A 16,306-nucleotide genomic window follows, 5' to 3' on the forward strand; every position below is an offset into this window, starting at 1 on the left:
TCCCAAAGACAAGACCCTTCTGGCCCATCATTGTCTGCAGGTATTGAGTCACCTACCATTTGACTTGTTCTTTGCAGAATGTGACTACTACTGACAGTGGGTGTACTGCACTCATGGCCCTCTAATTCCATTTGCCCAAATAAGCCTTAACACATTCTGTTACTTGCTACTGGGGGAAAGCAAGTTGTAAAACTACGATGGCGTTCACAGATGCTCTGATAATGGGAGCAGAGGAAGCTCTGAGCCTCCTGAGTACGGATTGGCAATGGTGGGTAACGGACCACAGGAGAACTGATAGTTCTCTTACTAACACTTGATTATATCAAGGATAATGGAAAGATTAGTTTTTGAGGTAAAATTGACATCAAAGAAACTCTAAACATGTTTAGAGTGCAAAATTTTTGAAGCTTTTTGCATTTATACACACTCATGATTCTATCACTTCCCCCAAGTCAATGAGCAGACCCATTATCCCCCATTTCCTAGTGTCCTATAAGCTCTGTCTCCTGCCAAATGCCATGATTGGGAAACCACTAATCTGCTTTCTGTGACTATAGATTAGTTGCTATTTTCTAGGTCATATATAAATCACATATTTTTATATTCCTCTATGTTGTTGAGTATATCGATACTTTTTTTTATTGCTAAGTAGGATTTCACTGTATGACCATACCATGGTGTTTTTATCTATTCATCTGTTGATGAACATTTGGGTTGTTTCAAATTTGGGGATATTACAAATGAAACTGTTATGAACATTTATGTATAAGTCTTTGTATGAACATGGGCTTTTCTTGTTTCATGTAAATACCTATGAATAGATTAGCTGGGTCATATGGCAGACAATACCTTTAACTTTTTAAGAAACTTGCAAATTGCTTTCCAAAGTGGTGTACCATTTTACACTCCAACCAGCAATAAATCTATGAAACCTGCACTTGCTCCACATTTTCTGCTACATTTAGTATGTAGTCAACCCTTTAATTTTTAGAAATTTTAATATATGTATAGTATTATTTCATTGTGAGTTTAATTTATAACTAATCATGGGGAGAAATTTTTCATGTGCCTATTTGTGATCAGTTTATCTTTACTGTGAAATGTCTGTTCAAATATTTTGTCCATTATAAAAATTATGGTTTTTTTTCCTTATTAACATTTGAGAGTTATTTATTCTAAAATCAAACCTTTTTTTAGATATGTAATTTACAAATATATTCTCATAGTGGAGAGAAAATATTTTATTTTTCTATTCCTAGTAGTTCTTTTTTTTCAAAGTACAGAAATTCTTCATTTTAATGAAGTATAATTTATCACCTTTATCTTTTATAGATTGTGCTTTGGTAGGACACCAAAAAGAAAAATCTTCACCTAAACAAACTTCACAAAGTTGATCTATGTTTTGTTCCTAAAGATTTTGTACTTTTGGTTTCACATTTAGGTTTATATACATTTTAATTTAATTCTGGTATATGATGAAAGGTATAGGGCCAACTTTAATTATTTTATTCTTTAAATTAACTTTTTATTGTTGATAAAATTACAGATAGCTCCCTTTTCCTCCTTTACCTCCATCCTTCCAGTCCCTACCCATCCCTCATGCCTTTACTACCCTATTGCTTATGTCCATGGGCTATGCCTCTAGTTCTTTGGTTTATCTCTGCTCTTCCCCTTAACCCCACATCAAGATATGTCAGTCTGTTCCCTGCCTCCATGCTTTAGGCCTTATTTTGTTGGTCAATTCATTCTGTTCATTAGGTTCTACTTAATGGTATTCAATTGTTTCAACACCATTTATGGAAAATGGTGACATCAATGATTTGCCTTGGAACTGATGGTGAGCTTTAACTGGCAGATGCTATAAGACTGAATGGTGTGCCCCCTTTACCTAGCCTCAAATTCAATTGTTAAATCTCTAAACCCCAATATTATGATATTGGAAGGTAGAACATTTGGGAGACACTTAAGTTTAGATGAGGTTGATAAGGTGGGTGCCTCATGATGGAATTAGTGTCCTTATATGAAGACACACCAGAGAGCTTTTCCACTCTCTGAATATGCATGCACCAAGCAATAGCCAGAAAAGCATATATATATGGGAGTATACCTCAAGAAGGCAGCCATCTGCAAATCAGGAAAAGAGTCCTACAAGAAATCAACCATGTAGATCTTGGAATTCTGGCCTCCAGACTATAAGAAAGTATGCTTCTGTTGTTTTAAGACACCCACGCTATAATATCCTGTATGGCAGCCTGAGCTCACCAGGGCAGCAATATGTGTGTGGTGGGTTTCAGAGCCCTTTACTCTGTTCAGAGATCTATTTGTCTGCCTTGACATCAATACCACATTTGCCTTAGTTACTGCAGCTTTAAAATAAGTCTCAAAGTCTGGTAGAATTAGTCATCCAAATTTATTCTTTCTTCCCCCAAAGTTCTTTTGGCTGTTTTAAGTCTCTTAACTTTCCATATGAAGTTTAAAATCAGCTTGTCACTTTCCACAAGAAAGCTTGCTGAGATTTTTGACTGGAACTGCACTAGACGTACAGGTCAATCTGGGTGAACAATACTGACATGAAAACAGTGTATCTCAACATTCCTCTTATATACATTTTGTAGCTGTCAGTATACAGGTTTTAAAAACCTTTTGTTAAATTTATATCAATTTTTTCATAATTTATGCTATTGAAATTGGTTTTTAAAAATATATATTTTATTGATTTTTTACAGATAGGAAGGTAGAGGGATAGAGAGTTAGAAACATCTATGAGAGAGAGACATCGATCAGCTGCCTCCTGCAAACCCCCCCCCCCCAATTGGGGATGTGCCCGCAACCAAGGTACATGTCCTTAAATGGAATAAAACCTGGGACCTTTCAGTCCACAGACTGACACTCTATCCACTGAGCCAAACCAGTTTTGGCTGAAATTATTTCTACTTGTGTTTTGTTAAACTAAGGTGCCTATGTGATTATTTACTGACACTAGAGACCTGGCACATGAAATCTGTACACGAGTATGGTTCCTAGGCCTGGCCTGCAATCAGGGCCATCTTCCTCAGCTGCCCATAGGCAGCCCCACTCCTGATGCCACCCTCTCCTGGTTGGTTCCCCATTAAAAACAAGAGGTCCACTGTTCCCACTTGCTAGCTGGCTCCGCCCCCTAGCCATCAGTTGATCAGAACCTGGTCACTGGGGAAAGGGACCAGGAGGCGGTCAGTTTGCCTCAGAGTGACTGGTCCAGCAGTCCTTCTGGTCATTCTACTGTTAGAGTCGATTTTCATATTATCCTTTTATTACTTACTGATATATTTGAACAGGGCCCTAGGAAACGTGCTAAAAAATCCCCTTCCATATTACTTGAAATGTCCTAAAAGGAATATTGTGCTTGCCCTACTTTGTGAAATACTGGGTAAGACAATTATCACATATGTTTTTAAAATATCTTCCACTCTGAGCTCATTTGAATGAGAAATATGAGGCCACATATAGCTGGAAATACTCACCTCATGTGGAGACAGTTTCAATCAGAATATGTGAGTAAATGTTACATTCAGAGATACTTTAGGGAAAGACTATTTAGTGGGCTTAAAATATTTTTAAGGTATCACAAGTGATTAGTGCAATAATAATAATGATTCTAACTAAAACATCATTTATAACAAGCCATTTTTCTTCCATACTGTATAAAGGAAAAAGAGAAATCATTTAGATTTGAAAAGAATAAAAATGACAGACACAAAACACTAGCCAAATTCATTAACAAGGAAATTAGCTTCAAACGAACATTTTTTTCTATTAGGTTTTGAAGAGAATTTCAAATATGCATTATATTTTCTTGTCTTGTGGCAATTGAAGGAAATTACTTGTCTGAATGATATGTTGGAGAATAGCAATGAGGGATTGAATTGTTCAATAAGTACCTCAATTTTCACTATTGAAAATGACCTTATATTTAAGATTCCAGGGACAAAGAAACCATTTTGTAAGACACCCTGGTGTTTCCTCAACTATCTGAAAAATATCCCCTTTGTAGAAAAAATTATTTGTATTTGCAGAACCAAGCCTTCTTCTAGAATAAAAGTCCTTTCATAAATCCCCTTGTATTTAACATTTTTTTAAACAACTAATATTCTAATTTGTTTAAACTAATGTATCTTTGGTTATTATCACTTACTGATAACTCTTGCCTACTATAATAATCAGAACTATTGTTGAGATATCTGAGTGTACAGTGCCCACTAAAACATTGACAAGATTAGCAAATAAATTCAAACAATTCAAAGAAATGTTTCATGTGATTAACTTTATCTTACAGGTCTACACTATAGAAAAGATCAGAGAGCAGATGTTCACATTTTATTAATTTATCTTGGCTTATTTGTGTGTGGGTTTGGCTACAGGTGTTTTTGTAATAATACTGATAATTTGGAATAGGTTTGTTTGGTGTGTGTGCATGTGACTATATTTTGGTTTCTTTATAACCAAGATATGATTTTTATAAATTCTCTAATGAGTTCCTTAACATCAAAGCCCAGTGGGCTACTGTTGTATCCTAGGCATCTTATGTTAATATGTAAGAGTATATGACTATGTCATGGATCTAGGTGCCTATAGAGCAACAGGTAAGCTTCTACATGATTGTAATTCAGGTAACAGATTGAAATTGTGTAAATATCTAGGTGATGGTAAGAGTTATTTAAAAGATAAAATCAACATGATTATTTATCAGTGATGTATTTCAGGAGAGGAAACAGTCAAAGATAATGTCCAAACTTTTGGTGTGAGAAACACTGCAATAGTGATCATTTCAAATAGAGTAGATTTGGTTGGGGGTGGAGAGAAAATAAATGAGTTTACACTTGTCCAAGTGCTATTTGAAGTACCTGAGTGGCATCCAAGTGGCCATGCCCCATAGAAAGCTAAATTTAGAGCGCAGGAAAAATTTTGGTATGAAAATAGAGATATTATAATGTGCTTCTTCTATAATATCATTTATCACTTCTCTATTTTAATCACTTGTTTACATATAAAACTTCAACAACAAAAATAAGCTGAGAGCAGATAATTGAAGAAACCACTTCTTTTGATTATTATCAGCAACAGCAACATCCATCACCGTAATCCTGGTATCACTGTTCCCATCCCCTCAAAAGGCCAGCCTTCAGTATCCCTAGTTCTCCATCTTACAGATAGAGTAGTGGTACTAAAAAAAAAAAAAAGCAGTTCTAACTCTTCTTAGTTCTACAAAGAGCAGCTAGCCCTAAGTACTGGCAGCTTGTTGGCTATGGGCTTTTGCCAGAAAAACAGGGACAACCTGGAAATATCCCATAAGACATTCTGTTGCATTTTACATAGGTTATCCATTATAACCTTCAGAAGAATGATAATAACTAAAAGGCTTTCTTTCCAAATAAATAAATGAATATTTGCTATACTTAATATTTACTATATCATTGTATATGATATTTTATTAATTGAAAAAAAGAGAGGGAAAAAAACAAGAAATGGGTTCAGAAATATTAATTAAATTTCCCAAGATCACAGTCAATGAGTAAAGAAAATCTGGGGAACACAAACTTGTGATACCAAAGTAAGCTGAATTGACTGGCTGATCTGGTTTTGCACAAACAAAGGCAGAGCCTGGCATGTGGTGTAGGTGTTCTGAATGACAGGCAGCAGCTGGGAGAGTTTCCTGGAGGAAAGGGCCCTGCAGGCACTGGTCTGCTATTTAATGAGTGTGGCCCAGAGCTGCATTTAGAATCCAGAGATCTGTTCCAGTTGAAAAGAAGCCACATTTCAAGAGAAGCAGGGACTGTGCCCTAAGAAAGCTTAGAGATCATCTAGTTCAACTGGCTCGGTTTACAGGTTTTCAGAGAGGTTAACTGGCCCAGAACATTCTTGGGAATGGGAACAGTGATACCAGGATTACGGTGATGGATGTTGCTGTTGCTGATAATAATAATGGGGAGAAAGATGATAGTGGCAGTGCTGATAGCAGTTGGCTTTTTTTGAGCATTAATCTAAATTCTAGGTAGTCACCCAAAATGCTTTATAAGTATTCCCTTGATTACTTTTCACAGTAACTCAAAAAGTTAGAGACAATCATCTTTTTCATTTCAGATGAAAAGAGAATCTCTCAGGGTCTCATAATTTATAAATGACAGAGTGGATTCCAACCTAGGCAGTCTGACTTCTGAGATGAACTCTTAACCATATATTTTGCTGAAGACTCTAATATTAGCGAAGGGAGAGGGGAGGAACAAGGCAAAGCTCGAACCCATCTCTCTCAGGTTCATCATATTCTTAAATATTTCCCATTACTACAGATCCAAGTAACCTAGAATTTGATATATCTGATGCCTCTCTGAATTCTGTATGGTTTCAAGTCATGGAGAGATCTTGAAGCAATCGTAAATCAGAGTGTAGATGAACTGACTCATGAGTTATTGAATAAAACCTGAACTAATTTCTTTAAAACACAACTTTATCTCTCATGTATATAAAGAAGAAGTATTTCTGTAAAGAGTAAAATATTTTGCCCTTTTGGTTGTGGAAAAATTTTACACAGGGGAAAATAATGCTTTAGATAAACAATACTGAATAATTTGCTTGATGTCAACCACATAATGAAAACTATGTGACCCCAATTTTTCTTGTAATGGGATGCTATTACAGGTTAATGGTTAATCTAATAATACAGATAATAGAATGGCTAGATTTATGATTCTACTGTCTCAGTCCAATGAGGAAATGAAACTTATTACTTCTAGAGGCAGAGCTATATAGTGGAATTCTGGAGTCAGGTTGCCAAGGTCACGTGTTATTTCACTCAATTATCTACTGGGTCCTTAATACTAGAAGTAGGCACTCTTAAACTTAAAAAGAATTATCAAGATACAAATAAAAGGTAAGATATTTTGTATTTATGGTTAGGAATAATCACATGGCTAAAATGGTGATATTACCTAAAAAGCAATATATAAATTTAATGCAATCCTCATCAAATCCTAATAGCGGTTTTTGTTGTTCGTTTGTTATTTTGTTTGTTTGTTTTTCACAGAAATAGAACCAAAAAATGCATTAATTTTGTATAGGACTTCAAAAAACCCTGAATAGCTAATGCAATTCTATGGTGGCAGAGTGAGGGCAAGCAAACACTAAGTCACAGGAATTCACATTTCCTGACTGCAAACTATAGTACAAAGATACAATAATAAAAACACTCTGCTATTGGCAGGAAAAATGACAAAATCAATGAAATAGAACTGACAGACCAGAAATAAATCCACACATATATGGGCAACTAATTGTTAACACAGGAGCCAAAAACATTCCATGGGAAAAACAAAGACTCTTTAATAAATGGTGCAGAGAAAACTGGAAAGCCATATGAAAAAGAATAAAACTAGACTGCTATCTGACACCATACACAAAAATTAATTCAAATGGATTAGGACTTGAATATAAGACCTGAAACAATAAAAAACACAGAAGAAAACACAGGTACTAAACTTATGGACCTTCATCTCAGAGAGATGTTTGTGAACTTGACTCCAAAGAAAAGGGAAATAGAAGCAAAAATAATTGAACAGGACTACATCAAACTAAAAAGCTTCCATACAGAAATATATATATATCTTTCTGTGTGTGTGTATGTATGTGTGTGTACATATATATATATATATATATATATATATATATATATATATATATATATATATATAAATAAATAACAAAAAGGCAACAAACTGAATGAGAGAAGATATTTGCAAATGTACCTCTGATATAGGGCTAATCTGCTAAATATATATAGGAAACTTATATAACTCAACAAACAAACAAAACCAATCTGATTAAGAAATGGGCACAGGACCCAGACACTTTTCCAAAAAAGACAAACAGATGGACAACAGATATATGAAGAAAAAAAAAGACCTCAACATCACTAATTATAAGAAAAAATGCAAGTCAAAACCACAATGAGATATCACTTCACACCTGTGAGAATGGCTATTACAGATAAGAAATAATGAGTACTGGAGAAGATGTGAAGAAACAAGAGTCTTCCCACACTGTAGTGGAAATGTAAATTGGTGCAGTCACTATGGAAAACAGAATGAAATTTCCTCAAAAATTAAGAATGGAGCTACCATGTTACCCAGCAATCCCTTTTCTCAAAAAAATTTTAGCCAAAGTGTTTGAAAACACTTATTCATAAAGATATATGTACTCCCATATTGTTTGCAGCAGTATTCTCCATAGTCAACACATGAAAACATGCCTTGTTCCCCTTGTGTCTTAAATGTCCTTTGACAGATGAGTGAATAAAGTGTATGTGCAATGGAATATGACCCAGAGACATGATGAAATTTGAGACATTTGTGGCAACATGGATGGATCTTAAGAATAGTGTGCTAAGTCAAATTAGTCAGATGGAAAAGTGTAAGAACCATATGATTTCAGTCATTGGGGAATATAAGACAAAAAGCAACAAATGAAAAACAAAGAAGATAAATGAACTCATAGATACATGGTAGTTACCAGAGGAAAAGCGGGTAGAGAGAATAAAGACTGTAGAGGAGATCAAATATACAGTGACAGTGCACACAATACAGATGTCCTATTATAAAATGGACACCTGAAATTTATATAATGTTATCAACCAATGTTACCCCAATAAATTTAATTTGAAAATTTTAAAAAGAATGGTCAAGAAATTATATCAATATTACTAATTTACCAATATTTTAATGCCCTGCTGAACATTCTCAGGAAAATAAAAGTTCCCAGAACAACTAAGTTTTATTTGTGAGAAAACAACAATCTGAAATGCTCTGTTATGTGCACACAGAGAATATTGACTATAAAATTTATCTTTCAAGTATAAAAAAAGCATCTGGGTTACAAAGAAGCATAGCTATCATCCAAAAGAATACATAAAGTTGCCCCAAAGACTTTATATCCTGAAGTTGCATAAAATTTTAAGATATTTAGAGGGTAGCAAGTGAAACAAATCAATGTGAGTTGTGAAATGTAGGGATTTCCTGTGTGAAATATTAAAATTCAAAGAAAAGATCAGAATAGAACATGGAGACACAGAGTGAAAAACAAGTCACAGACACAGGACATTACAATGTCAAAAATCAAAGTAAGAAATAATCAAGACGGGTTAACCTAATAGGCTTCCTTCAATTGAATCAAGTAATAGAGTTTTATTTATTTTTATTTTTTTAAAATATATTTTATTGATTTTGTACAGAGAGGAAGGGAGAGAGATAGAGAGTTAGAAACATCGATGAAAGAGAGTCATCGATCAGCTGCCTCTTGCACATCCCCTACTGGGGATATGCCCGGAACCAAAGTACATGCCCTTGACCGGAATCGAACCCGGGACCCTTCAGTCCCCAAGCTGACGCTTTATCCATTGAGCCAAACCGGTTTCAGCTCAAGTAATAGAGTTTTAAAGAGGTTTATCTGATTGATAGACATCACAAATGGGAGCTCACAGGTCAAATTGCAGAAATGTTAAATGTTTGGTTTGCTTGCAAGCTTTTTTTTTTTTTTTTTTTTTTTAATCAAGTTACTTAGTTTTTTTCTGTATTTCTTTAAAGAACAAAAAAGCATAGCAATGCTATCCTTATTACAAAAGGCTTCCTAGTTAGCCACCAGTTTTACTCACCTTATTTTTACTCATTTACATTACCATCTAAACCCCTATAATCAAGTAAGTTCATAATCCTTTATTAGCCATCAAGCAAATTCAAGTAGTGAAAGTGACATATGGCAGAAGGGATTGCAAGTGTGGGCATCATGAGAGAGGCACATTTGTTCATTCATTTATTTGTTCACTTAACTATACATGTTGAGCACCTGAAAAGTGCCAGATGCTGAGCTCAAAATAAAATATAAATATTTGGGACTTCTTTTCACTGAAGGAATATGCAGTGATAGAGATGGATGTATACCAAGATGTTATGTAACAGAGAGAGTTGAGGACAAAACACTGGTGAATTTTAGAAAATCAAATGAGAAATTGTAGAGTGCTAATACATGCCGGGCTCTCAAAGGATAGGGAATGCAAAGAAAGAGTGGTGAATAGTGTAAAACTGTGACTGAGAAGTTAAGTCAAATGAAGATAAGAAAAAGACGGTTCTATGATGTCAGCAGGAAATCTCTGGTGACATTTAAGAGGACGCTTAAAGTGGACTGACAAAGCCAGGTTGAGTAGTGACAAAACAACATTAAAGGGCATAAGAAAGAAAGAATGGGGATAGGTCAGTGTAATAACAGTTGTAGTAGTGGTGTGGTGACAGATTGGCCAGTGAAGAGACTGTATATGTTCAAAAGAGTTTTGACAACAGGCAGTTCGTAGGAATACGCATATGTTAGAATGAATTTTATCTACATGGAATAGCATTAACTTAAATTTGATATTAGAGCATACTTTGATATCTTTTTCATAAATCATATTCCCAAGGTCATTTCTTAAGACACATTTTAGGAAGGTGTTTTCACCATAAAAGCTTTTGTTATTTGCACCAAGATTCAGTGATAGTAAGCTACAAAGGAAATCTGTCAATTCTCAATTATGTTTTACTGTCTGGTGTCCCACATGTGATTCATCAGAAGTGATAGAAAGTGTTATATTTTGAAAATGTATTACAATTTTCACAGAGACATTTCATCTTGGACTAAGGCAGTCAGCTGGCATTATTCTCTAGAATACTTTACATATATAATAATCAAGGGAAAGAAAGATTAAAGCACAGATGGCATATTTGTCCATTTTATGCTATGAAGATTATGATTATTGCATTATTTTGTATGTCTACACCAAACATGGCATTTCTTCCAACTATGCCATGGGAAAAATTTAATGGCAAATACACAATCATCAGATAGGATCAAATGATCTCAGTAAAAGAAAAAAAAAGAAAAAATCAAGTGCATTTAGTTCTGAATTTTCATAAGATAATGTGACCTGAGTAAGATGACATCATATTCACTGCTTTATTTTTGTAGTTGTGAAATAGTAAGGAAGAAAATAAGACCTGGCAACTGAATGTGGCTTAAAAAATAAAAACTCCTTAAGGTGAAGGGAATAAGAAGTACAAATTGGTGGCTATAAAATAGTCACAGGGATGGAAAGTACAGCATCAGAAATATAGTCAATAATATTATCATAACTCTGTATGGTGCAGGTGGGTACTTGAAATATTAGGGACACCACTTTGTAAAATATATGATTATCTAACCACTGTGCTGTACACCTGAAACTAATGTTGAATATAAGCTATCATTCAAAATAAAAATTTAAAAACTCCTTAAACTTTATAGTACCTTAAGCAAATTGCTTGTAATTTTAAAAATAAAGTCTTAATTGGAAATGGAAACAAAACTATTCCAAATATTTTAGGAATATGTTTGACCCCATAGCTGTTCCTCTCTAGTAGACAGTCCTACACGTGGAATATGATGCAAAAAAAGGTGTTTATTAGTTATTTCTTATTCAAGTGGCTTATTATACAGACAGCACTGAACTCGGAAAAGCTTTACCTATATTTACTGAGAATCGAGAGATGTTGCTTATTGGACACCAAGACTAGAATATCCAAATATATCTGTCATATTTGTTGTGTGTTTTGTTTATTCAGTGGTACAAAATCATCTGTGTTTTTCCTCCATAGTATAAGGGAAGAAATCCCAACTGCTTCTTTCTTGAGGTCTTAGTGTACAAGTGCAATGTCAGTGATCTTGTAGTACACCCTTGAGCCTTTAGAGTCCTTCAGGAGTGAGTCTGCATATGCATAAACACCTCCACGCCCACCTGCTCCTCCGCCTCCATTACCATAACCAGCAAGGACCACAACCAGCCAGAGGTGAATCCCTACTTTCCCATCTATTGTTTGTTCTGTCAGGTTTAGGGATTTCCAAATGCTCAACCATCTTCCTGTGATTATGACTAAAACTGTGGTACACAGTAAGCTTACCAGAGACGTCTCCCTCTCTTTTATCTTTATAGAGCTTGCAGTTAAACATAAAGCTGAAAGATTTTCATATTGATATAAAAAGTATTTATTACAGAACTTAACCACCAAGCATATGTAATATGCTTATCTACGCATATTACAATTCTGGCTGGAAATAAAAATGAGCAAGGGTTCGTGTCTGATATCAGAATCAGCACTAAAAAATCCTGTTTTGTTAGGAGCTCCATCTTGAAGATAGGAATTTATGTAGTACTCAAGTGAAAACTGTGTGACATGCGATCTACTTACCCCTGCAAGGCTTTCTCTCCAAACCAGTCTCCTTTGCCTAAAGTCCTAAGAAAGACTGGGTCTTCACTTGGGGAGTCTTCACGAGTGACATTGACCTACAAAGAGAAACAATGAAAGACTGGATCCACTGCATACTCTGGGTGAGCACTATTTGATACTGTTAATTTCACTTTTCTTTTTCTTTTTAAATCACTTTTATGAGGAATACAAGTATATTATCACAAATGGGCCAAAGAAATGACTTTCAAATATTTTTATTCTTTCAATTTGTTTTTAAGAAATAGTAAATTATTCAGAAATTTGAATTCCATTTAGTCCTCATCCCTATCCTATTTCCTAACTCATATGAGGAACCATTATAGTAGCTTTAGTGAGCATTCCTTCCATCCTTTATTATGTGTTTTTATATGCATGTGTGGTTTTTTAAATACTGTATATAAATAGCATAACATGCTATGCATAATTCTGTAACTTACATTTTTATCTTAACATTATTTAAATTATTATTTCATGCTTCTAGATATAAATCGAGCTCATCTGTTGCCTTCTTCTACTTGGTACATATACCAATTTATCAATTTCCATATCTGTGGACATTTGTTGTTTTCTTTTTTTTTCCTTTTTTTTTCTTCTACAATGAACATCTTTCTCCAAATCTTTACATGCCTATCTCCTTTAAGAAAATCCAGCCTTGCCCTGGCTGGGTGATGCAGTTGGATAGAGTGTCATCCATACACCAAAAAGGTTACAGGTTTGATCCCCAGTCAGGGTATTTATGGGAGGCAACTGACCAATGTTTCTCTCTCTAAAACCAATGACAGCATATCCTCAGGTGAGAATTTTAAAAAAGAAAAACCCAGCCTTCATTCAAAAGCCAGCCACATTTTCGTGACGGTCTCCCCGCAGGACTCTGACTATGGTCTTCAGGTCTTCACAACCCACATTCACAGAATTTCTTTTTTAAAAGACATAGAAATTACATATATGTATTTTAAAAGCATAAAAAATAATGTGCTCTTCAAAGAAATAGATATTTCTTAAGCATTCTCTATAATTTATAATAATCACTTAATAAAGTGCTGTAAATTGTTTGAACAGAAAAAACTTCCTTACTAACAAGTTATCTCAGCCCATATAGGATTTGTGACTTGAGTAATAATCCACAGAAGGACAGAAATGCAATAAGTTTTACCATTATGTTAATTCAATATCCCTCCAGCTCTACTGATATTCATAACACTGGCTACATGCCACCCAGAAAAAATGAGGTGGTAGTTAAAATACATATGCCTGGAAAATGGAGTAAAATGAATTTCCTGAGGCAATGACAGACACTTAAACACATTTAAATATACTCGTACTATGCTTTAGATTTTTGAATTTAGAGATTGGATGTCAAAGACCAGAATTTTTATATAAGTATTAAGAAGGTCTGTGAAAAGTGTAGAGAATTCAATTATTATTCTCCACTGATCCATTTGAATACACCTCCATACAGAGTTTCAAAACCATGGGAATGCGATTTTTAACAATCTTACCACTGAGCTATATAGTAGAGATGCTCATTTGTATGTTGACAAGGCTTTTACAGATGTGGATGGAAATACACTAGTCCAGTGATTCTCAAACTTCAGACTGTGTGTGTGTGTGTTTAAAATAAAGGTTCTGATTTAGAACTTAGGAATCTGAATTTCAAAAGTTTAATGTAGGTGATTTAGATATACATGTTCTACAGACCTTGCTTTGATAAATATTGATATATTGTTAACCCTTTAAACCTCAGTTTTCTCATCTGCACAATGAGACAATTCAATAAAATCATCTCTATCCCTCCTCCTGGCTGTTAAAAAAAAAATCAAGGACTGATGTATACTATAAGTTAAGATCATAGATTCAAAATCAAATATAAGGACATATTGTATGTAAGGACATTTGCCATTTGGTTAATAAAATATATTAGAAATTCTAAATTGAAGAATTATCCAGTCCATGGAGAAATTTTAGTGTATCTTGAAATGTTCTTTAAAAAGATATTACTGAATTGATCTAACACAAAAAAGTGAACCAACTACAGAATAAACAACTTTCTGCATATATGATAAACATTAGGAAAAATCTAACTGGATAAAATTATAATGTGAAAAAAATAAGCACCTCAAAGAGCAAGAAAAAAGCTTTCTTCTAAAGTGTTAATTTCCACATTTTTCTTTGTATGCATGATTAATCATTCTAAATATGAAGATACCAATTACGGACATTTGAATCTTTAATTCTGAAGAAATGTCAAAGTAGAGAAAGTTAAATAGAAATAACTCTCTACCCTTGGGCTATATATTGTCATTTTCATTTAAACCACAAAATACTTTCTGATCCTGTAAAATAATGCTGTAAAATTATCTAGCTATGGAGCCTTCTATTTGAATCCATGCTACCTGGCCACCTTGTCAAAGAATGAGAGGAGAGGTCTAATATATTCTTACTCCTCCCCTATGGAATCCCTATGGTGCTCCAAAATATTGCCAATGTAATTGGTTCCCGTGGTGTAATTTGAATGCCACTTTTATTTAGGATTGCTATGAAACTCCTAAGACAGCACCACTAATGCACCTGTTTTCAGCTGAAACTGGTTACAAACACAGCTTCTTTTAGGCAGTGCCGGGAATTGACAGTAACAGGGTATTCTCATAAGCCTGTCAGAAATTCATCTTACCTGATAAACATATCATTCCCTGATAGCAAAGAATTAGCAATGTGATAAAGAAAAAATACACCCAAATCATTAGGGCGAAAAGTCTCCCTGTGACCAATGGAATCACTTATATCCATGAAGATTTTCTATTTCCATGATTCTTTAGTCGGCACTAAGAAATAGAACAGTAAATGGAAGGCTCTTCAGCATCAGAAGCTGGAAATCCTGGTAGAGCTCCAGACCCTGAACCCGGGCTGCTCCCGGAGTCACTGAGAAACCCCAGGTCCCCCTCTGCAATATTGTTGCTGGCCCAGTGCTTACCTTTCCTTTGCTGATGATAAAGAAGGTGTCCCCTCTTGCACCTTGCCTGATGATGTACTCCCCATTTTCATAGTGGGTCTGAAAAACAGAAATAGCAACAGAAGAAAAACACATTAGGAAAGGAAAAATTCACCAAACAACCCGACCTCTTCCAATACCAGCTCCTCTAGGAGTTTCACTCAAACCTAGAACCCATCGTGGTTTAAGAATAACTACTAGTCAATGAACAAATTAATTGCAGAGAAGTCCTTACTATCATATTCATTTCTAAACTATTTTGTTGATGCCATTTTTTCCAGATGATTACATTCATATCTTTAAATCCAATCATGTTAAGAGTTTGATAAAAATATCCTTTTCTCCCATCAACTGAGCATGAAATAAAACGGCAGAACTGCTAATTAAATGGGTCTTCTGTATTATTTTGTTATTCTCATTTAGCTTTAGTATTCTTTTAAGGATGGCCCTTTTTTTTTTCCCTGAGAAATTACTGTGGCATCTGAAGATCTTCATTTTGAAATCATGGTGACTTTTAGTATGGGTTCGATGGCCCTAGTTACTTTTTAAGGCACTGCTTCATGCTTTACTGTCCTTGCTTCAGCAATTTAGGTTTGGCTCTGTCAAACAGAACGTCTTAATTTTATGGACTGAAGTCTGGCCCAGCATCTGTGAGCTCATAAACTACCGAATGAGGAGCAAAGTAAGGCAGCAAGAAGATGATCGCTGTCAGTGTGTCAGTATTCTGACCCTGTCACAGTCACTGGGCTCATTCCCAGGTTTAAGATAATTCCTGAAATAGACAGGAGTAATTTCTTTAAGGGGACGTGGAAGAAAGTGTATTGCTGTGTCATGAGGTATAACAGGGAAATGAGAGCTGTGCCATCTGCCTTCTTCTCTGTATCTTAGCAAGGGAGCCATATTTGGGGAAAGGAAATGTTATTTTGCGCACTTCTTAGGAAAGAGATTTTGTGGTTTGCATGTGACTTGGCTGTGATTTGTCTTTACACTTCAATAACATGTT

The 16,306-nt window shown here is 34.8% G+C and overlaps 1 protein-coding gene and 1 long non-coding RNA gene across 5 annotated transcripts in view; one reads left to right on the plus strand and one right to left on the minus strand.

Annotated features, from left to right (window-relative positions):
- LOC311632253 overlaps positions 1-16,306 on the plus strand; it is a 580,642-nt gene that overhangs the window by 477,779 nt on the left and 86,557 nt on the right. The gene's annotated exons all lie outside the window — the stretch shown is intronic.
- Positions 1-16,306, minus strand: part of PRKG1 (protein kinase cGMP-dependent 1) — a 1,113,305-nt gene that overhangs the window by 174,406 nt on the left and 922,593 nt on the right. For both annotated transcript variants that reach the window (XM_084903443.1, XM_084903442.1), the window contains 2 exons: positions 15,286-15,363; positions 12,276-12,370 (listed from right to left, as the gene is read on the minus strand). In XM_084903443.1, coding sequence (XP_084759569.1) covers positions 12,276-12,370; positions 15,286-15,363 — 173 coding nt within the window. The remainder of the gene's footprint in view (positions 1-12,275; positions 12,371-15,285; positions 15,364-16,306) is intronic.

The sequence above is a fragment of the Pipistrellus hanaki genome, assembly GCF_964339955.1.
Source record: "Pipistrellus hanaki genome assembly, chromosome: 14".
Taxonomy (NCBI): Eukaryota; Metazoa; Chordata; class Mammalia; order Chiroptera; family Vespertilionidae; genus Pipistrellus; species Pipistrellus hanaki.